At 33.1% G+C, this 20431-nt stretch overlaps 1 protein-coding gene across 3 annotated transcripts in view; it reads left to right on the top strand.

The window, feature by feature from the left end:
- LOC147067394 (apolipophorins-like) overlaps positions 1-19844 on the top strand; it is an 83401-nt gene extending 63557 nt beyond the window's left edge. For all 3 annotated transcript variants that reach the window (XM_085954392.1, XM_085954391.1, XM_085954390.1), the window contains exons 43-60: positions 316-533; positions 3677-3957; positions 4231-4325; positions 4841-4966; positions 5336-5497; positions 6389-6527; positions 8695-8900; positions 10418-10549; positions 10696-10800; positions 12641-12840; positions 13847-14090; positions 15222-15378; positions 15677-15817; positions 16039-16157; positions 17654-17768; positions 18446-18549; positions 18988-19191; positions 19549-19844. In XM_085954392.1, coding sequence (XP_085810518.1) covers positions 316-533; positions 3677-3957; positions 4231-4325; positions 4841-4966; positions 5336-5497; positions 6389-6527; positions 8695-8900; positions 10418-10549; positions 10696-10800; positions 12641-12840; positions 13847-14090; positions 15222-15378; positions 15677-15817; positions 16039-16157; positions 17654-17768; positions 18446-18549; positions 18988-19179 — 2736 coding nt within the window. In that variant the 3' untranslated portion in view covers positions 19180-19191; positions 19549-19844. The remainder of the gene's footprint in view (positions 1-315; positions 534-3676; positions 3958-4230; positions 4326-4840; positions 4967-5335; positions 5498-6388; positions 6528-8694; positions 8901-10417; positions 10550-10695; positions 10801-12640; positions 12841-13846; positions 14091-15221; positions 15379-15676; positions 15818-16038; positions 16158-17653; positions 17769-18445; positions 18550-18987; positions 19192-19548) is intronic.
- The last annotated feature ends 587 nt before the right edge of the window (positions 19845-20431 follow it).

Raw genomic sequence — 20431 nt, 5'->3', positions numbered from 1 at the left:
TTTGTGGCTAAATAAATAGACGTACATACATGAATCAAGAAACAATTTTGTGAAACTAAGTTCTAATTTTATTTACGAGGTTTGTGTGACTTGATTTATGAAATCATGTATTATTAGTGCAAGAATCTTATACATAGATGTTTGATAATACACATATATTCATGGCATTTACATGGTTTACAATATATAATATGTTGTTTAATCTGCAAATACATCCGTATTCTGATGGTTAGTCGTCGAAGCCAAGCAATAAATTAATTATGAAATTGAGGTGTCTTCTTTTCCAACATTTCATCAATGCTTTGTCAATTTTAGGATTCCCTTCACTTAGCCGCGGGAGAGATTGAGAAACGATCGGAGGAGTTTGAAAAAAAATATGTTGAAATCTGGAACAAGGCCGAATCCAAGCTGATGGAAAATCTGAAGAAATCGATTCCTGAACATGGACTGTCCAACTACATGTTCAAAGAACTGAGAGTCATCCACGAGGAAATCAAGGCTGATGACTTCCTGCTATTGCTCGAGATTCAGGCGTAAGACACCGTACCGTATCTATTTATTTACAGTAGTACCACAGACATCCAATATTCCTAATAATAATTTATCTAAATGAAAATGTTCATTAAAGTTACCAAAATGCTTAGGTCACCGAGCTGGGTACATCTGCTTCAATGTTAAAATTCTACATATTATAATATAACTATTTTCAACATTCTGTAAATGAGGAAATGGTACATATTTCTTTAACGGATAGGTATGGATTACAGGAAAAATAATTAAGAAAAAATTTTATGTTTTTTCTATATTATATTTTCATCAAAAAACACTTTGTACTATAAAAATGCTTAATTTATTTTATGTTGAAATTATTTTTAACAATAATTATATTACGAGGGTGGGTCAATAAGTCCTTAGAAAAGCCGACAGGTGGCGCGACTAGTACTGCAAGCTGTTTGTTCTCATGCAGCGGCACTACCGATTCAGTATGCTGCAAAGTTTCAATCAGATTGGTCGGGTTGTTGTGTGTTTCTCGTACATTTAAAAAAAAAATTTGCTTGTGGAAAATGGAAAAATGGAAAATGGAGAAAATTGAGTTTAGAGTTGTTATTAAACATTTTAATATAAAAGGGTTAACAGCAAAGGAAATAAAAAATGAGTTGGATTTAGTTCACGGCATATCTGCTCCTTCACTTGCAACTATTTATAACTGGTTAAATGAATTTAAACGTGGTCGTACATCAACAAAGGATGAACCACGCTCAGGACGTCCTGTAGAGGTGACTACACCAGAAATGATCAATAAAATCCACGATATGGTGTTAAGTGACCGAAGATTAAAGTTGAGTGAGATAATTGAGGTTACAGGGATCTCAAAAGGTAGCGTCATTTCTATTTTACATGACAAATTGGGCATGAAAAATATTTCTGCAAGATGGGTGCCGCGTTTGCTCACAGTCGACAATAAACGCAGTAGGGTGGTGGCCTCTAAAGCCCTGTTGTCGCTCATGCAACGCAATCCGGATGAATTTTTTCGTCGCTTTGTGACTGTAGATGAAACATGGATACACCACTATACTCCCGAGACGAAAGAACAGTCAAAGCAGTGGATTGCGAAGGCAAACCATGTCCAAAGAAGGCGAAAACCGTAAAATCAGCTGGTAAGGTTATGGCTACTGTATTTTGGGATGCACGTGAAATTATTTTCGTTGACTATTTGGAAAAAGGAAAAACAATAACAGGGGATTACTATGCATCTTTATTGGACCAGCTAAAAACAAAATTGAAGAAAAACGGCCTCATTTAAACAAGAAAAAAATCCTCTTTCATCAGGACAATGCCCGTGTTCACACATGTTTACGATCAATGGCTAAAATTGAAGAATTGAAGTTCGAATTGGTCGACCACCCACCGTATTCGCCAGATTTAGCCCCCAGTGACTTTTTCCTTTTCCCAAACTTAAAAAAATGGCTAAGTGGACAACGTTTTTTTTCAAATGAAGAAGTCATCGATCGGACAAATGCTTATTTTGAGGACCTTCCGAAAACTTATTTTTCTGACGGTTTAAAAAAAATTGAGAAACGTCTAACCAAGTGTATTGAGCTCCAAGGAAATTATGTTGAGAAATAAAAAAAAATACAAAAATAAAACCTGTTTTAATGCTTTTTTCTAAGGAATTATTGACCCACCCTCGTATCATAAAAATAATCAATCAATCCACCTTATAGAATCCAGTAATATTTTTTTCTTATTTAAAATCTTAATATTTTTGTGGTAAAAAATAACTGTCAAAATCTGGTTCATACATAATATATATCATCTCCGTCCAAATTATATCCAACCACCATAAATTACAGTGACATCACTGTCGGCAAAATTGAAATAACGATTCTTTGGATCTAAACTGTATGGTAAAATCGATTTATCTTTTGTTCAAAAAACTGAAACTAAGTTTGTGCTATACGTAGAACAGTATGCATTTAAGGGTTATGTTTATTAGTAACATTTAAACCATGTACATGTCAAACTGCATACATTGCTATGAAAATAATAATGACATATCTGTGTGTGAAAGGAAGAAGGCGTTAAGTCTTTAATCGCTACTTTTCAGGACAGCCAAAAGAAGATTAATTTTTAGACCGTTTCGTATGGGAACTTAAATGTTGCTGTGTGTCTTAAATTTGTAATTTTTAATGGACATGGTATGTAAAAAATAAATAAATTTGAATTTTTGATTCAGAGGTGTTGATTTGACTTATTTTTTCTAATTTTTGCATATGTGTATTATGGTTCATTTGCCATCTTCAACTCATTTTTAGATTTTTAAGACTTATCGCCCTCTTCCTTTCGCCCACAGATATATACACAGAAGTTCATGGAGTCCAATTCAATGTCAAAAAAAAAAAATGTTACAACTTTTTATACAAGGCAGTTGTACATGTTTTTGAATTCTTTTTCTTTCATAAATTGAATAAACGTATTGAATTTATTTATTTTGACCCAGCTAAGCGAAAAGATCATATATCTGTAAGATAGCAAAACATGATATGTCCGTTTTTTGAAAAATTGAGTTATGTATATACGTTTAGACTCGTCTCAGTCAGATCTACAAGTATCAAAAAATGGTATGTCTAGATCTATTAAGTTGCGAGAAAGAGCTGTGTCAATATGTGATATGTCCATTTTTGTATGACAATCGAATTTTAAAATTACCCTCCTGAACAATTATTTATAAAAACGGACATATCATGTTTTGTCATCGTATTACAGAAGTGACAATTTGCAACTTGATGATGATTTTAAATTTTAGTAAAATGCTTGTGAATTCTCAAAAAACTAAAATTTAGAAACATTCCTAACAATTCCTAAACATATTCGCGCTTTACACGGATATAATGTTCACTAATCATCTTACTGAAAAGTAATTGCAACTTTGCCACAGAATATCACTCGCTGGCTAACTTATGCTACACTGAAGATGAAATTATAAACAATCTCACCCCACGGATAACAGATTTTCAGCTATATGGGCCATAATATGCAATCAAATCACTGAAAGAATACTAGTTTGATACTGTATGTATAAAACAGGAATAAACAAACTTTTACACAAGTCGAAACACAGGTAATCAAATCATAAACATTCTTGTAATGATAACATATTTTTTTTGTTCAACAGTGATGCAGTAATGAAACTCATCTATATTCTTCTTGACAACTTGTATGCGGTATACACGAAGACAGATCAGCTAGCAGACATGTTTGTGATCCTGGAATCGAGATTCAATTTGTACCCAATGTTGGTGAAATCATACGAGCGGGCCTTGGAAGTCTCCGCAAATGCCGTTGAGCCTCTGGTGGACCTGTGCCTTGACTTTATATCATTTGTCAGCAACACCCTCGAACGTCACACACCTCACTTCATACAGATTGGCGAATCTCTTGCCCAATTCTACAGGAGTACGTATTATACCACAAGCCTTAAAATTAGCACTGGAAGGGAAGTCATTAGTTATTTTTTTATTGTGGAAGAAACAAAACTGGATGTGGAAATGTATCTTTTAATTTACCATTGTCATTATCTGCTATTCTAAACTGCTCTAGGATTCAATTTTTACAAGTGCATTATTTGGATCGCGTTGTCTTCTCCGTCACATCGTTCATACCATAGTAAATATCTGGAAGGCGTACATGATTGACAGTTCAGATTGCAATGTTTGTCATCATTTCCAGGTGTCATGAAAGCAGCTGATGAAGTAGAAGAATTCGTCTCCAAATTCACCGACGACTTGTTTAATATACTTGTTGTGGCTCCAGTCGATGAAACAGTAAGCATATAGATTTTTCATAGTCATTTAACTGTTAAAATCGTATTCAGGTAACTGGCTGAGGAATGAGGAATCCCCATTAGCTGTTGATATCTCGGTCATCTGCACTTTGCCTATGACATTGTGACTAAATTGCTTTCAGAAGTAAAGTAGAATGTAGTGGATTCAGACATCCGATTGAAAATTTGTCCTTCCTTTGTATCTAAAGTTGAAAGTGTTCAACCAATGTGTGCTACCAATGCTTGCATACAGAACCCAAATAAATGAAAAATCAAAATGAAGTGAGCCACAATACAACATGGTAAGAAACGTAAAATAAACAAACAAAAGATTGTACAAATTCGTTTAGCATGACGATAATCAATAAACAAAATGATGACTATTTGACTTTGTGTAATGGGTATCTTTATTCCAAATGCGCCTATTTGCATATTTAAACACAGCACCTACCTACATCTACATAATATATATTTATAATTAATAATGTATTTGTGTTTTTCAAATATTTTTTTTAGCTCCAATTGCTCTCCTCTGAAAATCTTCATAAACTTCTGGACTACATTGGCGTACTTTTCGAAGATATTCTGCCCAAGGAAGAATGGAAAGATTTATACAATGCTATAGTTCGGTCTCAGGAAAAGGTAAGCATATATGTTTAACTAACTACTGGTGAGAATCTACATGTGAGAAATTGAATAATTATTAATGATAATTTTGACAAATGCTTCCTTAATATCTAAATACAAATTTGAAGTCCATGCAATTTAATGAAACATCAAACAATAAATTATATAATGCATCTAAACGTCATTGTTATCAGTTTAGTTTTAAATGTGAGTGATGATGCATTTAGAATCGGTTTCAAGAACATTGCTATTGGTACCTATTGACAAACTATAAAATCATTATGCCAATGAGCAGTTGTAAAACACATTACTGTAAATAGCATTAAATATATAATTTCCTTAAAAAATATTTGCAGTAATTATTTTCCTGTTGGGATATTTTAGGGCAAAGTGAACCACTCTCCTGAAGTGACAAAGGAAAGGTTTGACGATGTGCGCAACAAAACGGAAAATCTGGTACTCGCAATGCTCAATAGTGTTGATGATGAACTCGGTCTGAAAGAGGATTGGGATTGGGATTGGGACTTCCTATTCGACGATGACGATGTGAGTTCGCATGGCTTAAGCTACCAAATTCTTTACGATTTATATACCTCTACATATTATGGAGTTTTATGACATTGTTTTATTTATAAGTGGTCAATTAAAAATTCGATAACAATATTCTAATAGTACCTCATTAAAAACCCCATTTAGACTAAGCGAGCGTATGTTTGTTCTTCCCCCATTCCAGCGAAATTCTTATGCTCGCTCAATAAAAAGCATTTAAGTCAAGAGAATTTCGCTGGAGTGGGGAAGAACAAACATTCGCTCGCATGGTCTAAATGCGGCTTAATACGAAGACATTGAAGAGAACATTCTATACTAGACAGACCCAAATATATAAAAGTGATTTGTAATCTGTTGTTTTATCAAGTTTGTATCAAGTGCATCTGTCAAAAACTTAAAATGTTCCAATTAAATTTCAACACAATTTTAGGTTCACAGAAAGTAAATTACTATTTTTAAGTATGCCTAACTGATGGAGTTGCCAAATCCGTGTAGTTTTAACTTTAAATGGCATTATGTAACTCATCATACGCGGGCGCCATGAGAAACATGCTATCCTGAAATGATAGGTTTCTTAATAACACAATACATAAGATATGAATTGTCAAATAGCTTTTGAATGTTGATTTGAATCGTAATTATTCACATATTAGGTAACATCACATGATTCCATACTCAACTTGATTTTTTCGATTTTGTGGACTGGTTCCCTTTTGCATAATGCCAGCCAATTAATCTGTTAATTTCTGGAAATGCTATCAAGTGTTTTAATATTAAAATTTCATAAGGCTCCCTCTTGCTGTAGTCAAACCCAATATGATAAGGAGCCACCCACTGAGGTCCAAACTAAATGATGATGATGATATTTATAATGATGCCTATTTACAGTCATCAAATTCAACAGTTGTAAAAACTTACAAAAAAGCAGAGCCTCTTGTAGACCGTGCTTTAGATGACGATTCCACTGACATTTTCCGAGCCATCAGACCCGTTTACCACCCCGAAGACACTTTCCGGCCATATAAACGTAAGCTTTTTGTATTAATATTACAGTATAATATCATCTCGTAATCTTGTAATATATATATATTATATTAATAATAAAATCTTAAAAATAGGGTCCACTTAGCTTATTCAGTGTACACCTGATACTCTTTTTGCATGGGGGATACGTTCCAAAGACTACCGTGCAAAACAAAACCGTGTAAAAAAAGATAAGGTGCCCATACAAAAATGGTAGATAGGTTCCATTACTTAAAATCAACTCAAAATGTGAAATTCTTGAACTCAAACATAAATCAAATTTATTTATTATTTATGCATAAAAATACATAGTTTTCGATTTAAATTAAATTTAGCATTGAGAAATATATTCATTCAGTGTCGCTACTTGACAATAAATGTGCCCGTTTGCTGCTGTTTTTCGCTGGCGAAAAATCACCATCATCGCTGGAAATATTTAATGACACTGACGCCAAAACACGTGGCGTGTGTCTCTCGTATCGAACCCGAAGTGACTGACTAGTGGCGCCATGTATGTACGTATGTATGTCTGGGTGGCATCCGGTGACAACATATGTATGCACCAGTGGCGTGCGTGCGGTCCATTGCAATGCAAATTTTTGATAAATATGTACATACATAGATAAGCAAAAAAATCAGTGTAAATAAAAAATAATAAAAAATAAATGGTACTTTTTTTAAACCGTGTTATTTCGAAACCGTGCAAAAAGAGGATCGGGTGTACTTCCATGTATGCACTTTATATTTTGGTACCTATTTACTCTTTATACTATTTTAATACTATTTCTTTGTTTTTTTAAATGTCATGTCGTGAACATCTTAAATTTATAATTTGTTAAGTTCACTATATGTAAAAATAAACAAATTTAAATTTGAATCTCCATTCATATAAAAGTGAGTAATGTGACTGCAAAATTATAGTGACAAGATGTTGAAATCTTACAGTTGTAAAGAAGATCCGTTAACTCTTTCTCTTATTGAACATACATAATTTTGAAAAACACGTTCTGAGAGAATATATTATAACCAATAGAAAAAATCTTTTTTGAAAAAAGTAAGCCACCCTGGCAGGGAATCGAACCCTGCATCTCCCGGGTTTACGCCCCATCCGTGCATTACCTCTATGCTACGCAGTGACATACTAATTGCGACAAATTTTAACTATTGGCCACTTTTAATACCCACTCATCAGCGCTCCTCCAAATCAAGCTACTTTGGCAATCGATTTTTGTTTATTAAATCAAAGTAGATACCTATTACTTCTTTCTCTTATATTATGATAGGCTGAATTTTTTAGCCAATGAAAAGATGTCACTATTGAAAAATTATCCTTGCAATGAAAATACTGAACAATATTATAATCAGTGACGTAGTGGGGACGGCGGAGCATATAAGGTTTGCACTCCGGGATTTTCTTTTTAAGGTAAAGCGCGACCCTAAACATTTAGTAAACATTCTGAATCCCATAAACAAAAATATTTATTTCTTGACAAAATTATTTTATAAATGTAAAATATGCACCTGCAGCATAAAAATCTAGGGGAAACGACTAATGTGTCTTTTTGTATGATAATAGGAAGCCTTTGTAGTCCAGTGCGGAGGGCACTGGCTTATCACACCAGGGGTTCCGGGTTCGATCTCAGTGAAGTGACAATTCATATATGTGATTTTCTCAACCTAAAGCAAGTTTCAGTTATTGTTTCATTGCTGCAATTGGTACCCTTGTAGTATGATGTAGTGTTAGTTAAAAGAAGTTACAATTTATAGCTTTTTTTATCTTTCAAACACTTTACCAAACTTGACTACATACCTTTTGCATCGATTCACTGACCACATGATTAATTTCTGATTGACTTCTGAGTTTGACACAAAATAAATATATTTAATTAGTAAAATATTATTTGTAGGTATGAATCTATTTTCTAGAGTGTCACCTCCTTTTATTAAAATTTGCATTGTATATCAGAAATTTCTGTTCATGATACTCTTCAAATGTAATCTAACCTATGAATGCTTCACTGATGTGGCGTAACCCATTGATGGGAAATATTTCCATATGAAAAGTTTTTATACAAAAAGTCCTTGGCACAATAATTAAAACCATGAATGCAATAAGTAATAATATGATTTGTTTTTCGGTAACTGACCTAGTTTAACCTGTCACTTTCCAGTAAGAGGCTATACTAGCGGCGGCAGACACATTTTCACATTTGACGAACACTACGTCCGCTTCCCTGGTAACTGCGAGTTTGTGCTTGCCCAAGACGCTGTCGATGGAAACTTCACCATTGTTATGGACATAAAGAATAACAAAACCAAATCAGTCACCCTGGTTGACAAGCACGGATACACACTACAAGTCAACAATGAAGGAAAGGTAACAACCTAACAAACACACAGCATTATAATATTGGGACAAGTATGTCTTACTAATCAGATCCTACTCGCATGTGGATTAGTACGACTAATTGGTCAAGAATCAAACTAGCAGTATAAGGTCTTCATTCAAAACCCCGGCTACCTACATCAACAATATGTTGATCAACTCACTGTTACAAGACAAAAATTGAAACATTTGAAGCTTTTTTCAACAAATTTGGTAAAATTGCAAATGTAAAGAAGTAGCCAAAGCTATTGATGTGCAGAAGCTGTATTCAGTTCTTTTGTGCATGAGCATTTGACGAATAGATTGGTATGCCATTTCCATGGTATTCGTTCATTGATATAATTAGTAAACAGCACCCGGAATGCGATGTTTATTAGTTCAAATTCAAATTCCAATTTATTTATTTTACATAATATAATGAACATGACAAATTACAAATCAAAAGCATTCACGACATGTCACAAATAATAAATAATAACTTATAGACTTAAAAACTTCCACCTAAACTCAGCTCACGTAAGTGGAATATATCAACATGTAAAGCGGGTTGATTGAACATATTATGTAGTTATTGCCCAAGCCCGGATTTGCCATAGGACTAAAGGGACTATAGCCCAGGTCCCCCGAATTGTTAGGGGCCCTGGAGCCAGAAAAATCCAAAAAAAAACATTTTTTAAAAGTACGTATTGATGACTTGCGTTTTTGGGCCCCCTAATATGCTTTAGCCCAAGGCCCCTTGAAGTGTAAATCCATCCCTGTATTGCCCTCTCAATTGGCATTGCCAAGTTCTGCACCTTGGGAGAACAAACAGCAAATGCTCCTGATTCAACGGGTTTAAGTCTCGCTCGATGTAAACAGAATTTAAAAAAAATTCTAATATGTAGTTACCTATTTATGTTTCTGATGTGTTAAGTAAAATTATGTATAAACACTAGCTAGGTACATAAATGTTAATGGAATAATAATATGTATGTCTCGTATATTTGACTTAAATTAAACTGTCAGACGGTTCCTATTCAGTGTGCAGTTAAATTTTTATCAACTGCTGAAAGTTGGACAACAGAAAACAAATCATTATAACTCAGCTTTATAGCGCCTGTACACGTGCATGGATTTACTTGCAGCAATAGTGTGCATTTCAAACTAACGTGATAATAACTGTTTACATGTAAAAGTGATGACTGTCTCGCCAATCTCATTTTTCAAGAGTAAGCGAGACGCGATTTTGTCATTTTATAGCACTATTTGACATATCATGATGTCATCAGCAGCAACTCCATGCACGTGTAAACACGGGGTATCTGATTAGAATCCATTTATTTAGTCTTCTTGCGATGTCAAGTCAAGTCAATGAAAAGTCCTTATTTTAGGAGGTCTGCAAGGATCCAGTGACTATTATAATGATAAGTCAGCAACCAATCTATGCGAAATAATAGATTTGATGAACTATACCAATATATATGTTCAATGACCATATTTTTCATATAATAACATTTATTTTGTTACAGCTGATGGTAAATGGACAAGAAAATACATATCCTGTGAGGACTGCTGACTTAGACGTAGCTGTCAAGAAAATCAATACGTTTGTTCTCAAGACAAAATATGGTGCTTCAGTAGAATGCACAGAAGACCTCAGTGTAAGTACAATGTATTTTCCATATCAAAAATAGTTAAACAATATGTCTTATACCTATTCAATTGCAGCAGTTGACAGGATTATTTCTTTTACTATTTTAATAATGTTGAGATTAAATTTATTGGTAACATGTTTCGAATATTACAGATGTGCTCTTTCAAAGTGTCCGGTTATTACTATGGAAAACTTCGAGGACTCCTTGGAGATGGAAATAATGAACCATTCGATGACTACAGGCTACCCAACGGAACGGTAAAACAAAAATACTTTCATACCTAATGCTGATTGTTGAGGAATAATCTGTGTTATTCAAATGTTTTTAATTTATTAAAAACAACAATTTTGATATACAGCGTAACCTTACGACTCCGGGTTTTCTTCCACTAGGCAGAGTGCCACCCAACGAGATTTCATTTAGTGAAGGTTGTGTGATCAGTAACAAGCAACTCTTACAGGGTCGGGCTCCCAATGAACCTATTTATATTTACAGAAATTTAACCTTTCAGGAGAAACAAAACGCATATAATAAAAAACACATTAAACATAATTACAGAAAGGAGTATGACACATTCCTCTTTGCTTCCAAACAAAAAATGGAGCATGGGTGAATGTTCAGACATTGTTATTAACCTCTGCAGCTGGCCGGATTCAGGAGTGAAACCTCTGAATTTAAATTTCATACCCAGTTCGACAGAGGGTCATCTGTCAGTCTTTTTTCAAACTACGTATTATACTGCGTGAAGTATTACTTTACAAATTTACTAAAATATTTTAATGTTAATCAAATAAGTCAAATTAAATCACAAACACTACTTCTACATCGGATTCCAAATCTTACCAATAGAGCATCCATTTATGGGGGGGAGGGGGGGAATACTGCTTGGTTAATGGGTTTTTTATGAAGAACTAACCGGTTAACCGGTTTAAACTGTCAGATTTTAAAAAGATTGTTGTATGTTTAAATATTTTTGATGCAAATAATGTCAAAAAATATTGTTAAAAAACTTGTATGGTATATTATATAGAAATAATAACTCTTATTAGGTGGGTATCTACATAGTTTTGGTTAAAATTAAAATTTAGTTTCATTACAAAACAGGTGGAAAATGAACCTCTTTAAAAAATAATTGAATCTACCTTTGTAAATATAATATTAAAATATTAAAAAGGTACATACCTACATTATGTATGCAAAATATAATTATTATTTAAAAACTGTAGGTATCATATGATATAATATTATTATGTATACACCAGAGAACACCTTTCAGGTGTAGTCGTAAGACTGACTCTCGAGTTTGGAGAAATATGGGATAAACTTAAACTCGTGTTAAAGAATAATAATACATTACGTTTTTTGTGACCCGGGTTTCGCATTTCGGCATCTTCAAAACTAAATCCATTAGAATTTAATTTCAAATTCCATCAAGTACCTTCGGTCGATAGAATTAATAGTAATAATATAATAATACATTAATTTCAATATTTACATCTGTATTATAAATATGCGTTTTAATTTGTCACGTAAACACAACATTCAATATTAGTAATATTTGAGGACGTTCAGGGGGTTTGGATTTTCTGGAACTTATTGCCTTGTCCTTATATTAGATTAATAATTCGATGATTTGTCCGTCATGCCTTTCCTCTTTCTTTCTTTCTGTCTTTAACCGAAACTGCCGTCAAACTCTTAGTCTATGTGTGATTGGTGTTTGTATTTCTATCTTATCAATCTGTTCTGTGGCATGTACAGAATAATATTTGAATAGAAAATAGAAGGACACAAAACAAAAGGGGTTTTATCAGTTGACTAGCTTCCAGTAATATTAATAAGGATTAACAGTTTATTCCCAGGTGAGGGTGTTTTTATGCCATGCTGCGTTGATGTGCTTTTCACATAATTCTATTTTTTTGTATGTAAAAATACCTAATTTGGTCGGTTAATTGTGGAAAATTACCCAGTTTTCAGTTAGTTTAGAAACCATTTTTTAAGCGTTTTGATTAAAACCAGTTTGGATCATCTACTTTACAAATGTATTATTGTGTTTACAATTGGTAACCTATATAATATTGTATGTATTTTCATTTTTAGGTTACATCTTCCTATTATAATTTCGGAGTATCTTACGCCCTAAATGCAGGGTGTGCAAGTGAAAACCCCTTAGTGGAATATTCTGAATTTGATTATAAGTACTTCGGAATGTATACCGCCTTACAATATTGTACAGATTTGTTTGAGGGAGAGTCAGTACTTGCTGATGGCAACCTTGTGGTGGACCGTGAGATTTATAAGTAAGCAATGAATATGAAAATCAATTTATTACAAGAATCTTTTTGTATTGTTTGTTATAGAATTTTTTTTCCGAAATTTTGAAATTCGTTGAATTTAAACAAATTGAAATTCATCACAAAATTGAGAAATCATTAGCTCACATCGCAATATGTGTCTTTATAGAAAATCTGCATTCATGTCTCTACAGAATTGTTGCCATATTCTGATAACGCGTCAACAACAAAATGTTATTGTGAAATTATATACAGTGGTTATATGTAAATTGTACGTAAAACATTTCACCGTGGTACAGTTCGCTGTGAGCTTTCATATCGGAAAGACATGACCGTATACTATACAATCCCCAATTTTATTAGATTTACTATGAACATGAATTCAGTTTTCAGAGCTGATTATGACAAAATTCATGAATTCGAGAATGAAACTTAAACTAACATAATCTAACCTAACCTAACAAATAATCCAGTATATCAGCTATATAAAATTTTGTTTGTTTCTGGCTTTCTGTAAAGTGTAAACCGACAAGAACCGTTTTTTATTTAGACATGAATTTTATGTCAGTGCTATACGATCCAAAGAGGTTGGACGGTTTTTAATATACGGCCATATATTTACGATAAAACATTTCACGGTGAAGTGTGATACGGCGAACTGCATACGTACAAGTTTCCGGATATACGGTATGTTGTTAAAAACGAACTTTACCTTCATTGGAATAAGGGTTATTATTATAGATTTTCAGCAGATACCTTTGACCCATTCTGCAAAAGTGTTTACTCTAATTATATTGAGATTTTATAAATGGGTGGGAGGGTTTCCTGATATATAATTTATCAAGGGTCCAGATTTTCCGTTGACATTTTTTGTTCAAAGTTAATCATTCAGTACTTGAGAATACAGTTTTTGTGGAATTATTTTTATGGGACAGGATTTTTGAATTCTCCTCTCATGATTCTAACATTAAATTGACTTTGACAGTAATATGTTAATTTTATTTTTCTCCAGGCACGCATGCAAAATAGAGGCTAGAGAAGTTTCATCACCTGAAGAGGCACAAGCTGGAGCATGCTTGCTTGCAAAGACATACTCCCAGGCGTGCCTGGGTTATCTCTTCCCCGTTCAGGTTCCCCAAGAATGCATTGAGTGCAATTTCAATGGCGGTACTGTCAAGACCAGCGACGAAATTGAAATTTTAGTCAACCAACCAAACAATCAAACAGACATCATTTTAGTCATCGAAACAATTAAGGTAGAACTTAACTATTTAATCGGGAAGTAACTATCAAAAATATCAGAAATGAATTGAATTGTATTGTATTATTTTTCTCAGAATTGCACTACATTTCTGTTATTAAATCTTTGAATTATCACCGTCTGTTCTCCCTCCTTCTTTCCGACATTCAAAGTAACCCTGACAAAATTATTGGAGAGATGGACTATATTTTAAAATGTCATGGCTTCCGGTACTTTCAGCTAAATCCAATATCTAATTTGATATCTCTGGTCGTCGCAGCTGACACACACAGAGTGATGTTCGCATTCATATGCATACATCATTCATTCATATCAGTACACTTAAATACATTATCTATTAAAATTGGCCTCTGAAACAAGCCCAAAATGTAGGAGAACAAAAGAGGACGAACATACAATAATGTATTTTAAACTACATGCGAGTAAAATTTACCACTCGCAAACATAAACTATTTTTTTTATTCAACGAATAATTCACAAGTTTTGAGAATGTAACTTTCATTATTGAACATATATAATTTGAAAACACCTCAGAGATAATATATACAACCATTAGAAAAAATCTTTTTGAAAAAAAACGACATCCAGCGGGATATGAACACTCGCCCACCGGATTCACGCCAATGTGCCTACCAACTAAGCTACGTGTCTCCTATCGAATTGCGACGAAATTAACTAGCAGTTTTTACAAATCTCTGAAGTGATTCATAAACTTTTCGATAACTAGTATTGTTTTAAATCAGTGATGCACTAAAATAACAAGTACTTGATCCCCAAATGTTTCATTAAATATGACAAAATTTTAATTTCCTATGCCAAGTTCTATCATGCAAATACATAAATGTACGTAATATAGAGTGGAGAGTGATTGGCGTAGCTGATATGTATCTATTAAATTTAAAATAATAAAATGTATGTCGTATCTAGATATCACTATTTTTCAACACTTTCACCTACTGCGGCCCTTGAAAATTTAGAAATTGGATAAATTAGCCCTTCTTTCTAATAGGTTGTGCACTGTTTTAAATGATACCATTTTAATCTTGCGTGCATTAGTATTATGTGGCTACATTTTAAAATATTTACGTGTAGCCAAGAATATATTTGTAAAAAATTCTTCTTTTAGACAAATGAGAAAGTGTACACAGATATGGTGGCTCCACTGATGACCGAGGTGTTGAAGGAATTGAAAGCCAAAGAAATCGACGATGTCAAAGTATACTTGGTCGGTTTAAACCCAATTGACTATTCGTCGACTCTCTATGAATCAAAAATCAACAATTGTAAGTATACTTGTGTGTAAGGATAGATTCAAAATGAAATTATGCGGTCAACATCGAAATTGTATTCTTAACTTTTAAACACAACCTATTTTTCTCAAATACACATCACAAAACAAGTTATTAATTATATCACTGTCCAGTTTGGATAGTAGCAATACCATTTAGTTGTATCAAAATTTATTTCCAATTGTTTTTAAACAACAATTAAATCGCATTTTCAATTAATTCTCCCAAATGATTGATTGCTCTACCTTTACAAAAAAAATACTTAATATCTATTGCATTTCTATCTCATCAGTTAACTTGGCGTCAAAGATTCACTTCACCGATGAAGAACGATCAGAGATGTGGAAACCTTTGGTACACACCAATGACATAAACGTCGATGAGTACACCAAGATGTTGTCGACACGGCTTGAGTGGCTGCGTGAAACATTCGGTAAGTGCTAATTTCACCACCACCAATGGTGACACTTCATGTCGTCAATCGTTAATCATTGTTCATTATAATAAGACACATAAAAAAATATTTAAGGGTTTTTGTTTAATGCATTTTTGTTTCCGACCATCTGGTAAGGTTTAATTACACTATTTAATTATATGCAATCAATTCAATCTAAATAATCGTTACTCTAATTAATAATGTATTTCTTTATTTAGGTTTCCTTGATACAAAACTGTTCTCCCTCGGCCGTGATATTGTACAATTTAGGCCGAATGCCATGAAATCAGTCATCTTGGTTCAATCGAAGATATGCCCTTCAGGATTTTTGGCTGACGTAAGTAAAATAATAATAATATCACATTAATTTAAAGAATTATTTCATAAATTTAACGTTGGTACATAACATTGTATGATTGTGTACAATAGCTTGCTGACATACTTGACTTCTTGGGGAAGAAAGCTACGGCACTTCTGCATTATAATACATACGACAAACTAAAATGTTCTATAAAAATCAAATGAAATGATTGTTAAGTGACAACAATCTTTATAATGCTTAGTACATCGATGATGATACAAATACTTTTGGATCCAGACAAAAACCCGCATTACCCAAAATTCCTAAATATTAAATTAAAATACCTACTCTAAATTCTGGTCAAGACTTGATATTTTATTATGCTCAATCATTGGCAAGTACAAAAATATAAATGTAATAATATTAAATATTTATCACGATATTAAAAAAAAAAACGGTGTGTGTACTTCTCTACGCGCGTTAGAAGTTATACTTCTTTGGCGTATCAAAACAAAAACAAAACTTGTGATAAACTAGATTTTTTGACTAGCTCTTAATTATCTTAATTATCTTGTTAAATTACACACTCAAGAAAAAGGACCGCTTATTGGAACACCGTTGGTTTATTTCTATACACTTTAACTTATGTTACTAAATTATATAATGTTTTCTCGTTTTTATTTGTAAAGTACCAACTGTCACTCTGACATTTAATCGTTTGTTTACGTAAGGAATTGCAAATGGCCGACAATAATAAATTTGCTGCCTAGGCAACGGCACAATTCTAAACTATAATATTATACTCTATAATCGTCACGATTGCAGTATCATACTGTGGCGTAAAGGTAGTGCGTTCGGCTGATAACCGAACAATCAATGGTTTGAATCCAATCAAGTGCATTTTTTTTCGTGTGAAAAAATAAAATATGTGTTACATGTCACACGCCAAAAATACACTCTGATCTGATTTCCCAAACGTGCCAAAAGAAGTATAACTTCAAAAAAATACTAGATACTTTTATTGAGAGTATTGAAGTATTGAGAATCACAAATCATAATATACTAACCTACTATTACAACACTTTTCCTACATGAGAAGCAATAATAATCACCTTTTACCCATTAATACTTGCAGCTTATTCACCACCACATAACAAAATATTTGGTTACTAGGGGGTCCTAGCAACTAAATTATTATTATAAGTAATAAATAATATATATGTGCGTTACTATGGAAATCAATATGAAGTGACATTGCATTATTCAGTATTTCAACCAAGTACATTTTTTTTGATCATTTAAGCTAGTCCAAGTCAAGTTTATATGATTCAACAGAAAATTTAAAAACATTGTATATAAAAAGTTCTTTTTATCTTGTAATTATTTTATAGTATATACATGTCGGTTGGAACCGAGTAGAAAAGTAAATCAAACAAACACACTTTGACTTTTACAAAAATTAACAGAATAGCTATTGAACTAACCAACGATATTGTCATTAATTAATTATAAATTCTTTTTAACTCTTTCAGATGGAAAAGGACGAAGCAATCGATGAATTGAAAAGGGAAGGCGTGCAGACACATCTGATCACTCGATTAGAAGATTTTGATGTTCAAGATATCAAAGAACCAAGAAGTACCATTGGTATGAAAAGATTAATATTTTATTCATAACACATATGATTACATATTACCTCAGTTACTGAACCGACAGTGGCCCGGTTAGTAAAACGGCTGTCTATAAAGCCGAGGGTCGCGGGCTAGAGATCACTGCTCAGCAAAGAAACGCATTTGGTTTTTCAATGTGTGTTTGATACAGTGCAAGGGCCCAAAAAATGTCTTAATATAACCTCTCATCTCCCATATGCATATGGTGGAATCCCATATGCACCATTTGGAAGCAAACATATTAATTTACTCTTAATCAGTCAATGAAACAATGTATCAAAAATTCACTGGAATCTTTCAAATATATACATGTAGTATGGTTAATACCAGACCCGCAATGGATGAGTGATTTCTTGTCTTCTTAAGAAGTCATGGGTCTTGGGTTGGAATCCCAGGTCTGGCAAATTCGCATATTGTTTTTCAATGTGTTGGGCAAGAGACCTACGTCCATTTCTCATAAAAAAAATCTGTTAGGAAACCTCCTCGTGAGGTGACTGAGGTTCACATTGGATTATAAACTGAATTGAAAACCAAAAATATGTGTATATAAACACTACCAAACCATTAATAAAATAATAGAAATGAAATCTTCTAGAATCTAAAAGAAAGTATTGTTAATGGTGGATATTATTGGAACATGTTGTTTGCTTTCAGGATTCAACACCAAAGAAGTGTTCATTGACGGAGAGAAGAAGTGGAAGCGGGACGACGCTTTCCTCAATTATCGTGACGACCCTTGCATAAATATCGCTCTAGAGGTAAGACGAAACCGAATCATTTAAAACTATCTAAATTGCACTTAATTTATATTATAAGACTGAAAATGTGTTAATACCTTCTTGATGTGGCCGTAAGAAAAAACAATTTTCATATGCGGAGAAATATAGGAAAAACTTAAACATGTTGTGTTAAAGAATATGTTATTTTCAATAGTTAGGTCTGTGTCATAGTATGCGTCACTTGGCACACTTTGTGTTTTGTGGCCTAACTGTCATGAAATAATAAATCAAATTTGGCTTCAAAGTTTTGGTCTATGGTGACTGGCTTCACATAATTATATTATTAATCGGTTTTGTGAATGTACTAAATAAGACTATCAATATCGTATCATGACTAGCGAGGACTTTTTTGATCTATTGAACTAAGAATACCAATATAATTAAGTGACATGTTTGATTTTATTTTATTAATTGCAGACAAATGGCAACGTATACTCATCCAAACAATTTGAAAAAATGGACTCCAAGAGGCACGCCAATGTTTTGAAGCAGATAGCTCAAAGTATTGTTAATTCGATGACTGCTGCTACTACAACTGAGATGGAATGTACTTGCAAAGCCGGCGTCAGCGGATTAACATCAAAGATGTCATGCTCCATCAAAGAATAAAGACGATTCAAGGTGGGTATTCGTCTTCATGATAATTGTAATTTATAAATTGCTTCCTGACATTAAAAAACAAATATGTATAGCCATAACAAGCCATTGACTGTACATATTCAAATCAATATTTTAGCCAACAAGTCTATCAGTGCTGTGTGCAGGATGTCGTTTATAGTATGCAACATAACAGAAGCGGGAGGAGGGGGGGGGGGGGAGGGGGTACATTGAGAAATATGTGAAAAAACAGATGGATTTTTAATTCCTGTGATGACAGGCTTTGTATCGTCTGGGATGATAAATGTTTCAGGGGTACATATATTAGCATAAATTGTGGTTATGTTTTAATATTGTATAAAAATCATTATTCTTTTTCAGGTACCTAAAGAATATGGTGTCAAGGACTCACGAAATTGTAAATATATAAATAAACGAAATGGTCAACCTCCTGTTCCTATTGTACGACAACATCTTTTTGGCTATGTGTTAAAACTGTGAACTAACATGCTCCTCCCATTTTTAACCGCACTTCCATTATAAACTAACAAGTTCCTCCCATTTAGTCGACAATAGCGCCTTCCTTCACGTAGCCAAGAAGATGTTGCAGAAGAGTACATGAATACATCATTATTATTCATTTGTGGCTAAATGAGAAATAAAAGATAGTTACATTATTTTTTGTTTTTATTTCATTCCTAACTGTAAGCGCTAGCCTGCACCATTGTGATATCAATTTTGTTATTGCATTTAGATTTGATCCAGAGAGGGTTTATTGACATTTGACATATGCACAATTAATACACATCTCCGTCAATGTCTATATTCACAGCAGTTTTAATTCTGTTCTGATACTGAAATCCGATTGTAAACACTTTATTCTCGGTTCTAATCTAAATGGTGAAGTGTCAAAATCATGCAAAAAGGACCACTGAGACCTGTAAATTTCATGCAATCTGAACTGAAAAGATATAGATAAACCAAATTATTATTTTTTGTATCCAACAATGGCACTTATATGAAAGTGGAACAGTAACAAAATATGCACCCCTTACACAATACAAAACTTGTAGCAATACTACCGATAAATAATAAATTCACTTGTGTTCAGTTACCATTAACAAATTTAAATAGTATAGGTTAAATTAATAACTGTTATGTGTATTTAAAAAATGTATGGCAACCGACAATTGAACCAAAAATACAAGGGTTCTCGATTTTTTTAGTATGAATATAATAAATATAAAACTCCTAAAATTGTGGT

The sequence above is a fragment of the Rhyacophila brunnea genome, unplaced genomic scaffold (genome assembly GCF_057557595.1).
Source record: "Rhyacophila brunnea isolate RB1 unplaced genomic scaffold, BYU_Rbru_1.0 scaffold_4, whole genome shotgun sequence".
NCBI lineage: Eukaryota > Metazoa > Arthropoda > Insecta > Trichoptera > Rhyacophilidae > Rhyacophila > Rhyacophila brunnea.
Note: the sequence above shows the minus strand (reverse complement) of the source record. Positions and strands in the feature narration are given on the sequence as shown.